At 42.8% G+C, this 12,425-nt stretch overlaps 1 protein-coding gene across 1 annotated transcript in view; it reads right to left on the reverse strand.

Annotated features, from left to right (window-relative positions):
* Nucleotides 1–12,103, reverse strand: part of LOC139422691 (potassium/sodium hyperpolarization-activated cyclic nucleotide-gated channel 1) — a 159,919-nt gene extending 147,816 nt beyond the window's left edge. Inside the window, exon 1 of the mRNA XM_071173904.1 lies at nt 11,623–12,103. Within this exon, the coding sequence (XP_071030005.1) occupies nt 11,623–11,987 (365 nt within the window). The 5' untranslated portion in view covers nt 11,988–12,103. The remainder of the gene's footprint in view (nt 1–11,622) is intronic.
* Between the last annotated feature and the right edge of the window lie 322 nt (nt 12,104–12,425).

Genomic DNA, 12,425 nt, shown 5'->3' on the forward strand with positions numbered 1-12,425 from the left:
GAAATGGTCATGCTATCTTGAAATGGTCATCCTATCTGTACATTGTCATGATATCTGGACATGGTGCTATCTGGATATGGTCATGATATCTGGACATGGTGCTATCTGGACATGGTCATGCTATCTGGATATGGTCATGCTATCTGGACATGGTGCTATCAGGACATGGTCGTGCTATCTGGAAATGGTGCTATCTGGATATGGTCATGCTATCTGGACATGGTGCTATCTGGACATGGTCATGCTATCAGGACATGGTCATGCTATCTGGATACGGTCATGCTTTCTGGACATGTTGCTATCAGGACATGGTCATGCTATCAGGATATGGTCATGATATCTGGACATGGTCATGCTATCTGGATATGGTCATGCTATCTGGACATGGTCATGCTATCTGGACATGGTCATGCTATCTGGACATGGTCATGCTATCTGGATATGGTCATGCTATCTGGACATGGTCATGCTATCTGGACATGGTCATGCTATCTGGACATGGTGCTATCTGGACATGGTCATGCTATCTGGTCATGGTCATGCTATCTGGACATGGTCATGCTATCTGGATATGATCATGCTATCTGGACATGGTCATGCTATCTGGACATGGTCATGCTATCTGGACATGGTCATGCTATCTGGACATGGTGCTATCTGGACATGGTCATGCTATCTGGTCATGGTGCTATCTGGACATGGTGCTATCTGGACATGGCCATGCAATCTGGACATGGTCATGCTATCTGGACATGGTCATGCTATCTGGACATGGTCATGCTATCTGGACATGGTCATGCTATCTGGACATGGTCATGCAATCTGGACATGGTGCTATCTGGACTTGGTCATGATATCCGAACATTGTCATGCTATCTGGACATGGTGCTATCTGGACATGGTCATGATATCTGGACATGGTCATGATATCTGGACATGGTCATGATATCTGGACATGGTGCTATCTGGGCATGGTGCTATCTGTAAATGGTCATGCTATCTTGAAATGGTCATGCTATCTTGAAATGGTCATCCTATCTGTACATTGTCATGATATCTGGACATGGTGCTATCTGGATATGGTCATGATATCTGGACATGGTGCTATCTGGACATGGTCATGCTATCTGGAAATGGTCATCCTATCTGTACATTGTCATGATATCTGGACATGGTGCTATCTGGATATGGTCATGATATCTGGACATGGTGCTATCTGGACATGGTCATGCTATCTGGATATGGTCATGCTATCTGGACATGGTGCTATCAGGACATGGTCGTGCTATCTGGACATGGTGCTATCTGGATATGGTCATGCTATCTGGACATGGTGCTATCTGGACATGGTCATGCTATCAGGACATGGTCATGCTATCTGGATACGGTCATGCTTTCTGGACATGTTGCTATCAGGACATGGTCATGCTATCAGGATATGGTCATGATATCTGGACATGGTCATGCTATCTGGATATGGTCATGCTATCTGGACATGGTCATGCTATCTGGACATTGTCATGATATCTGGACATGGTGCTATCTGGATATGGTCATGATATCTGGACATGGTGCTATCTGGACATGGTCATGCTATCTGGATATGGTCATGCTATCTGGACATGGTGCTATCAGGACATGGTCGTGCTATCTGGACATGGTGCTATCTGGATATGGTCATGCTATCTGGACATGGTGCTATCTGGACATGGTCATGCTAACAGGACATGGTCATGCTATCTGGATACGGTCATGCTTTCTGGACATGTTGCTATCAGGACATGGTCATGCTATCAGGATATGGTCATGATATCTGGACATGGTCATGCTATCTGGATATGGTCATGCTATCTGGACATGGTCATGCTATCTGGACATGGTCATGCTATCTGGACATGGTCATGCTATCTGGACATGGTGCTATCTGGACATGGTCATGCTATCTGGTCATGGTGCTATCTGGACATGGTGCTATCTGGACATGGCCATGCAATCTGGACATGGTCATGCTATCTGGACATGGTCATGCTATCTGGACATGGTCATGCTATCTGGACATGGTCATGCTATCTGGACATGGTCATGCAATCTGGACATGCTGCTATCTGGACTTGGTCATGATATCCGAACATTGTTATGCTATCTGGACATGGTGCTATCTGGACATGGCCATGATATCTGGACATGGTGCTATCTGGGCATGGTGCTATCTGTAAATGGTCATGCTATCTTGAAATGGTCATGCTATCTTGAAATGGTCATCCTATCTGTACATTGTCATGATATCTGGACATGGTGCTATCTGGATATGGTCATGATATCTGGACATGGTGCTATCTGGACATGGTCATGCTATCTGGATATGGTCATGCTATCTGGACATGGTGCTATCAGGACATGGTCGTGCTATCTGGACATGGTGCTATCTGGATATGGTCATGCTATCTGGACATGGTGCTATCTGGACATGGTCATGCTATCAGGACATGGTCATGCTATCTGGATACGGTCATGCTTTCTGGACATGTTGCTATCAGGACATGGTCATGCTATCAGGATATGGTCATGCTATCTGGAAATGGTCATGCTATCTGGATATGGTGCTATCAGGATATGGTCATGTTATCTGGACATGGTGCTATCTGGATATGGTGCTATCTGGACATGGTCATGCTATCTGGATATGATGCTATCTGGATATGGTGCTATCTGGACATGGTCATGCTATCTGGGCATGGTGCTATCAGGACAGGTCATGCTATCTGGACTTGGTGCTATCTGGACATTGTCATGCTATCTGGACATTGTCATGCTATCTGGAAATGGTCATGCTATCTGGATATGGTGCTATCAGGATATGGTCATGCTATCTGGATATGGTGCTATCAGGATATGGTCATGCTATCTGGACATGGTGCCATCTGGACATGGTCATGCTATCTGGACATGGTGCTATCTGGATATGATGCTATCTGGACATGGTCATGCTATCTGGATATGGTTCTATCTGGACATGGTCATGCTATCTGGACATGGTGCTATCTGGACATGGTCATGCTATCTGGGCATGGTGCTATCTGGACATGGTGCTATCTGGACATGGTGCTATGTGGACATGCTGCCATCAAGACATAGTCATGCAATCTGGACATGGTCATGCTATCTGGACATTGTCATGCTATCTGGACATGGTGCTATCTGTACATGGCCATGCTATCTGGAGATGGTCATGCTTTCTGGACATGATCATGCTATCTGGGCATGGTGCTATCTGGACATGGTGCTATCAGGACATGGTGTTACCTGGACATGGTGCTATCTGGACATGGTCATGCTATCTGGACATGGTCATGCTATTTGGACATGGTGCCATCTGTACATGGTTATGCTATCTGGACATGGTCATGCTATTTGGACATGGTGCTATCTGGACATGGTGCTATCTGGACATTGCCATGCTATCTGGACATGGTGCTATCTGGATATGGTGCTATCTGGACATGGTCATGCTATCTGGACATGGTGCCATCTGGACATGGTCATGCTATCTGGACATGGTGCTATCTGGATATGATGCTATCTGGACATGGTCATGCTATCTGGATATGGTTCTATCTGGACATGGTCATGCTATCTGGACATGGTGCTATCTGGACATGGTCATGCTATCTGGGCATGGTGCTATCAGGACAGGTCATGCTATCTGGACTTGGTGCTATCTGGACATTGTCATGCTATCAGGATATTGTCATGTTATCTGGACATGGTGCTATCTGGATATGGTGCTATCTGGACATGGTCATGCTATCTGGATATGGTGCTATCTGGACATGGTCATGCTATCTGGGCATGGTAATATCAATATAGGTCATGCTATCTGGACTTGGTGCTATCTGGACATTGTCATGCTATCTGGACATTGTCATGCTATCTGGACATGGTCAGGTTTTCTGGGCATGGTGCTATCTGGATAAAGTCATGCAATCAGGACAGGTCATGCTATCTGGACATTGTCATGCTATCAGGAAATGGTCATGCTATCTGGATATGGTGCTATCAGGATATGGTCATGCTATCTGGGCATGGTGCTATCTGGACATGGTGCTATCAGGATATGGTCATGCTATCTGGATATGGTGCTATCAGGATATGGTCATGCTATCTGGGCATGGTGCTATCTGGACATGGTGCTATCTGGACATGGTGCTATGTGGACATGCTGCCATCAAGACATAGTCATGCAATCTGGACATGGTCATGCTATCTGGACATTGTCATGCTATCTGGACATGGTGCTATCTGTACATGGTCATGCTATCTGGAGATGGTCATGTTATTTGGACATGGTGCCATCTGTACATGGTTATGCTATCTGGACATGGTCATGCTATCTGGACATGGTGCCATCTGTACATGATTATGCTATCTGGACATGGTAATGCTATTTGGACATGGTGCCATCTGTACATGGTTATGCTATCTGGACATGGTCATGTTCTCTGAAATGGTCATGCTATCTTGGCATGGTGCTATCTGGGCATGGTGCTATCTGGACATGGTCATGATATCTGGACATGGTCATGCTATCTGGACATGGTCATGCTATCTGGACATGGTGCTATCTGGACATGGTGCTATCTGGACATGGTGCTATCTGGACCAAGTCATGCTATCTGGACATGGTGCTATCTGGACATGGTGCTATCTGGACATGGTCATGATATCTGGACATTGTCATGCTATCTGGACATGGTGCTATCTGGACATGGTGATATCTGGACATGGTGCTATCTGGACCAAGTCATGCTATCTGGACATGGTGCTCTCTGCACATGGTGCTATCTGGACATGGTGCTATCTGGACATTGTTCTATCTGGACATGGTGCTATCTGAACATGGTCATGCTATCTGAACATGGTCATGCTCTCTGGACACGGTCATGCTATCTGGACATGGTGCTATCTTGACATGGTCATGCTATCTGGACATGGTCATGATATCTGGACATGGTCATGATATCTGGACATGGTGCTATCTGGACATTGTCATGCTATTTGGACATGGTGCAATCTGTACATGGTCATGCTATCTGGACATGGTCTTTTCTGGACATGGTCATGCTATCTGGACATGGTCATGCTATCTGCACATGGTGCTATCTGGACATGGTCATGCTATCTGGACATGGTCATGCTATCTGTACATGGCCATGCTATCTGGACATGGTCATGCTATCTGGACATGGTCATGCTATCTGGACATGGTCATGCTATCTGGATATGGTCATGCTATCTGTACATGGTGCTATCTGGATATGGTCATGCTATCTGGACATGGTGCTATCTGGACATGGTGCTATCTGGACATTGTCATGCTATTTGGACATGGTGCAATCTGTACATGGTCATGCTATCTGGACATGGTCTTTTCTGGACATGGTCATGCTATCTGGACATGGTCATGCTATCTGCACATGGTGCTATCTGGACATGGTCATGCTATCTGGACATGGTCATGCTATCTGTACATGGCCATGCTATCTGGACATGGTCATGCTATCTGGACATGGTCATGCTATCTGTACATGGTGCTATCTGGATATGGTCATGCTATCTGTACATGGTGCTATCTGGATATGGTCATGCTATCTGGACATGGTGCTATCTGGACATGGTGCTATCTGGACATGGCCATGATATCTGGATCTGGTCATGCTAAATGAAAGAAAGAAGACAGAAGCGTATTCTCCAAAAGAACTAACGTTAGTCTACAACAGGCCAAGCATGAGACCCTTTCTGAAATCTATAAATAATTAATATTACTAACCAGCCATTAATCTTTCAGCAGCCTCAGTATTAAGAATGTGTTGGAGATTAAGTTCCAGATGCATTTTGAAGCTATACAAAGCAGTTGTGAACGGTGTTGTCTGTCATTCATGGGTGGACTGTTGTTGCTTTCTTTTTCATTATAATGTCACATTGTTGTTGTGGTCGTAAAACATATTTGGAAACCATTGATAGACTGTTGTGGCTGCCTTTTTTCATTATAAAGTCACAAAATAAACTGGGTCTTATGTCCCCAAAAACAGTACCACTGAAAGCCTGCAACAAAAAAACAAGGCACTCATTTTCGTGTTGTGAACCATAAAAACCTATTGGAAACCCAACTACAGTAGGACAGGTGAAAGGTAACCTAGTGGTTAGAGCGTCGGGCCAAATAACCAAAAAGGTTGAATCCCCGAGCCGACAAAGTGAGAAAATCTGTTGATGTGCCCTTGAGCAAGGCACTTCACCCTAATTGCTCCTGTAAGTCTCTCTGGATAAGAGTGTCAGCTAAATGACTAACATGTACTAGAGAGGGGCTCCATCCGATTACATGTTTAAATGATGCAGTAGCCAGACAGTACATCAGTCTAATTCTGGGAACACAGCAGAGAAATTGAATAACAACAAAGACAAATCCCTTGAAATGATCTGATGAAAAAAAAGAAGAAAGGGTTTAACTTTGAAGCGATTAAAGACAGGAGGATTTGAGCCAAACAACAAGAGCACCCTTGCCATCCTGCCATCCAGGACCTATATAATAAGCAGTGTCAGAGGAAACCCAAAAAATTGTCAGAGACTCCAGTCACCCAAGTCATAGACTGTTTTCTCTGCTACTGCACGGGAAGCGGTACCGGAGCGCCAAGTCTAAGACCAAAAGGCTCCTTAACAGCTTCTACCCCCAAGCCAGAAGATTGCTGAACAATTAATCAAATGGCCAGCGGACTATTTACATTGACCCCCCCCCCCCCCCCCCATTTGTCTTGTCCACTGCTGCTACTCGCTGTTTATCTTCTATGCATAGTCACTTCACCCCTACCTACCTACAAATGACCTCTAACCTGTTCCCCAGCACACTGACTCGGTACCAGTACCCCCTGTATTTAGCCTCGTTATTGTTATTTTATTGTGTTACTTTTATACTTTTTTTTACTTTAGTCTACTTGGTAAATATTTTCTTCTTCTTGAACTGCACTGTTAGTTAAGGCCTTGTGAGTCAGCATTTCACAGTAAGGTCAACACTTGTTGTATTCGGCTAATGTGACAAATAAAGTTGGATTTGATTTCATTTGATATCCAACACATCCGGTGTACATGACAATAAAACATATTTGCTTTAGTTTAAAAAGAATAGCAGCTTAGCCAAGTATAGGATAGAAGTGTAGCCAGGTATAGAATAGAAGTGTAGCCAGGTATAGAATAGAAGTGTAGCCAGCTATAGAATAGAAGTGTAGCCAGGTATAGAATAGAAGTATAGCCAGGTATAGAATAGAAGTGTAGCCAGGTATAGAATAGAAGTGTAGCCAGGTATAGAATAGAAGTGTAGCCAGGTATAGAATAGAAGTGTAGCCAGGTATAGAATAGAAGTGTAGCCAGCTATAGAATAGAAGTGTAGCCAGGTATAGAATAGAAGTATAGCCAGGTATAGAATATAAGTGTTGCCAGGTATAGAATAGAAGTATAGCCAGGTATAGAATAGAAGTGTAGCCAGGTATAGAATAGAAGTGTTGCCAGGTATAGAATAGAAGTGTAGCCAGGTGTAGAATAGAAGTGTTGCCAGGTATAGAATAGAAGTGTAGCCAGGTGTAGAATAGAAGTGTAGCCAGGTATAGAATAGAAGTGTAGCCAGGTATAGAATAGAAGTGTAGCCGGGTATAGAATAGAAGTGTAGCCAGCTATAGAATAGAAGTGTAGCCAGGTATAGAATATAAGTATAGCCAGGTATAGAATATAAGTGTTGCCAGGTATAGAATAGAAGTGTAGCCAGGTATAGAATAGAAGTGTAGCCAGCTATAGAATAGAAGTGTAGCCAGGAATAGAATAGAAGTGTAGCCAGGTATAGAATAGAAGTGTAGCCAGGTATAGAATAGAAGTGTAGCCAGGTATAGAATAGAAGTGTAGCCAGGTATAGAATAGCAGTGTAGCCAGCTATAGAATAGAAGTGTAGCCAGGTATAGAATAGAAGTGTAGCCAGGTATAGAATAGAAGTGTAGCCAGGAATAGAATAGAAGTGTAGCCAGGTATAGAATAGAAGTGTAGCCAGGAATAGAATAGAAGTGTAGCAAGGAATAGAATAGCAGTGTAGCCAGGTATAGAATATCCATACAATTCTGAATTGGAGCCAGGAATACAGAGTAGGCTTACAGCATTGGTGTAGAATAGCCACTCAATTATATAAGCCAGGGTCAAGAAGGAAGATCTCTGCGCTGGCATTGTTTATGGCCTTCTCTCTTTACATTGACAAGATAACACATCACTGTGATGTAGAGCCCAGTGGAAGGTGTCACGAATGAGGCAAGGCTATGGAGCAAACTGCTGAACCCCTGTCATGTGACAAGGGAGGTGACCATTTGAGGACATTGTAAAAGGGAGTCAAGGTTTCCATTCAATCATCTTGGTACAAAACAAGGTATTTGTATTCTCTTTAGTCAAGTGCAAGCAAAGATTCTAATAAATTGTAGCCAATACATTGAAGCTAGTCAAAAATTGCACTCATTTTATAACTTTACAGGCTTGAATCTTTAAAATGATCTCTATTAATGAGACAGTTACGTTAATAAGCGGTCATGTATATCACCTGATTGGTGCAAATATGCCCTGTGTGTCTGCTATTCCAGAACAGGTTGATCATGTTACATAATTGTTGTGGGGCCTGCCTGCTGTAGCCTAAAGTAAGCTCATTGACTGACATGTAGTAGTTCTAATCCTGGCTAACCTTCTTTCTACAATCTAATGACACACCGTTCTGGAATATGACCGACCACTGTGACCCCGCCCTATTTCCAACGCAAGGAATGTGTTTATCCTACCATTCAAACGACAATAACATGTGAGTTTTTATTTTGGTGACAGACAATATTAATATGAGAAGATAAGGGGTGTCCTAAAGCTGTGGACAGTGTTTAAAAAAAAAAATTGAATCACAAAATATCTCATAATCAGGGTTGAAAGTAGCCTAAGCTGGTTTGGGTCCGGTATGGAGTATACCAGCAAAATAAATAGTTGGGATACGCCATACCGGTTAAACATGCGCCAATCACAATAATTAAAACATAGATTACAAGAAATGTGTAGGCTATTACACTAGTTATCATTACCGCATGTCTGTCGCATGACAAATACGTGAATAGACTTAAAAACTTGTGGAATGTTAATTTAGTCTCGGGAACAGAATTAGAGAAATATGAATAATTTCTTTCAGCATCTTGAGAGAATGCGGATACGCGTTTAGGGACCATATTATTATATCATTTCTTTCAGCAACATAAAAACGGGTATATTTAGTTTTCAACCACATAACCTATTCATCCAAGACGAACTGAAATACTACCAGAAACATGTTGGATCATTTTCCCAACTTTTCGTTTCCCTAAAACTGTTCAAACTGATGAAATTTGGAAATTTTGCACGGAAAACCTCCCTGCTCCTTAAACATCCTCCCTCCGTCAATTTATGTATGACATTATTCTGGTGAGCAAGGCGTAATTTTGTATTCTAGACAAGCATCAAGTAATGACAGAAGAGAAGCCGCATGTATCTAATTATAGACAACTTGACTAACAAATACCCTACCAAATGTCGGTAATTATAAGCAGAAAAATATCTAGGCCTAAATTAGGCTTAAAAACTATTTGACAAGTCTGTAATATTAGATCCATAGAGATCTGACTAAATGAATAGGGATTATATATGTAATTATATGATTTGGTCCATACATTTTTTTTTTAAAGGCTCGTACCGGGAAGAAATGTCATCTCCTTCACCCCTGCTCCTAAACAGCATAATTTGTGTAGTAGTAAAATAGCAGCAGTTATCTCCAGTCTCCACAGTGCAGAGTAGCATGTCAGCACCATGGACAGCGACGAGTTAGATTTAACCGAGTCACCATAAAATTCCAACACACTACTAGATTATTAGATTAGTATTAGGTTATTATTAATGCTGTAGATTATTTGAGAAGGCGATGGGCTATATCAGGTCCGCACAGTACAGAGTTGCATTTCATCAACATGGACAGCGACGAGTTAAACTCAGCCGAGTCAACATGAAGTCCCAGCTCGCAACTGACTGGAACAAAGGGGAGTCACCTCGCCGTCCATCCAACTCTAGCAGGGGACACGGATGCAAAGCACAACCAACTATGCCGTGTTTGATTTGTGAATACAAAACGTAGCCTGTTGGATATGGGAGCACTTGGATCTGACATCATAGCAGTGCATTTATATACACGTCAATGTTCAGGAAGTGTAGATGAGTGTATATATATATATATATATATATATAAATATATATCTTGAAATGACACTGCAATGTTTAAACAACACACAATATAAAGCTGGGCTGTTACTGAACAAACGAGGCAGATTATGAAAGCTTCCATTTGGCCACTAGGTATCATTTTACCTTGTCAGGCGATGTGAAGATTCATTCATTCTCTCAAACAACATTCTACTGACTTACATTTACCAAAATAAGAATGATATATCTATTTGCAGCATTCAATCAGGCTCATTCTGTTATTAATGTCAATGCGCAGTATTAGGTCGGTTCTATGCAGTCAGAAAAAATGTCTGTGAGACAGTCAGTCAGTGTACGCGTGATGATCCATGCACAGCAATAGTTGCAAAGAAATAATACAAAAATGTATGACGTAATGCCTACACAAGCCCATTAACCACTTATCTCAAACTTTATCCAATTTAAGTCCTTAAACAAATAAACCAATCAGCTTTATCATACAAGGGATCGTTGTAATGGGTTTATAGCTCCCTAAAAACAAATAGGCAAATTCCATCATGTTTATTCCTGCGCAGTTCTCCTTGGATTTATGTTTGATGGACGTGTATCCCACGTCAGAGCATTTTGCATTCTATTTTCTGTACATTATTCACGGTTTTACAGGCGGGCTCCGTTTAACTGTTCAAATGCCGGGTGTTTGAATTCATGCCTTCCCTTGTTATTCACCTGTTCATTTTGATGCGGATAACCAATGTTTAATTCTCTCTATCTCTCTCTCTCTCTCCCCCCCTCTCTCTCTGTGGTCGTTTCTCGATCAAATTTACCGCATATGTATTTTTCTATCCAGAGGCCATCCTCAATGATCCTCTTCGTTTCATCATTGCAGGCAGGAGCTACAACGATATGTTTTCATCCTTGATGTTCCTACATTACTGTCATGTTAAACACAGGTAACGTCGCTTAGGCTATTATAGAACCGCATATGCCACAAGCAATAATGCCTTAGTGGTGTATTGTTGTGTGAACAATCAGCATTTGTGTATTTATTAACTCGTGACATTCACCATCCTTTTCCCAAGGACATTTCGTGGATTCGTTTATTTCTGTCTTCCACATTAGAATAATGAAAACCTTGCAATGGAAAATATGAATATAATCAGAATTCAATAGGTAAAACAATCAATGCCTCTATAATTGCCTCAATACAGAAACATGATTAGCCTCTGCTTTGGGCGATGCGTAACGCGCACTGATGACAGAGTGGATGTGGTGTCTTGCGGACCTGGCTCTGTGGGTGACGGCATGGGTAAAAAGCTGAGAAGATGACTTTCCGCTCCTTACCTAAAATCGCTATAGGGATGAATGATCCAGTATCCAGCCGTCTGGACCCTTTCTTGCTCTTTCTCAACGGCTTTCTGACTGCCGAACATTCGCAGGGAGAACTTATTGACGCCGGGCTGCATCATCGCTCCAAATTGCCGCTGCATAAAGCCATGTCGGTTTCCGGACCCGTCTATATCGTCGAACCCGACCAAGGCTTCCTCCCGGTCCCCCTTGAAGCCCACCGAGTTTCCATGGTCCCCTCCTTTCATGTTCTGGCTCCCCATATTATTCTTCTGTATCGAGTCTTGCCTTTGAAATACATTATTCCCATCTGCTTTCTCCCCTTCTTTGTTGCTGGAGAACGAATTTGATTTATCTTCCATGATTTTCACTAAAACGTACTGTCTCCAGGCTCGGAGCACACAGGCTACGCGCAAAACTCAAGAGGACCCGCTGTAAAGCGCTCCCGTGTTTCATTTGATGTCCTTCAACTGCTCGGCTCCGCTGCCTCCTTTGCAAATGCTGCAAACTGAGACCGACTTCTAGTGAACCTGACAGATCAGGTTTCCTGTGTTACCGCCATCTACCGACCGGACTGTATTTATTGTTCAAGCCCCTATCACGCTCGCGCAGCACTGCGGTTTAAGAGGCACACTGCTGGCTGCGGCTCGTGCACTTCATTTCCATAATGTGATTGATGATAGAGCTCCCCTTCCTCATCAGTTTAGTGAATAATATGACCATTCAGCACATGATGATATGAAGACAAAATGAACCCCTCACTTAAATGACATATAATATATGAATATTTAATACTAGTT

Source organism: Oncorhynchus clarkii, chromosome 12 (assembly GCF_045791955.1).
Source record: "Oncorhynchus clarkii lewisi isolate Uvic-CL-2024 chromosome 12, UVic_Ocla_1.0, whole genome shotgun sequence".
NCBI classification, from domain to species: Eukaryota; Metazoa; Chordata; class Actinopteri; order Salmoniformes; family Salmonidae; genus Oncorhynchus; species Oncorhynchus clarkii.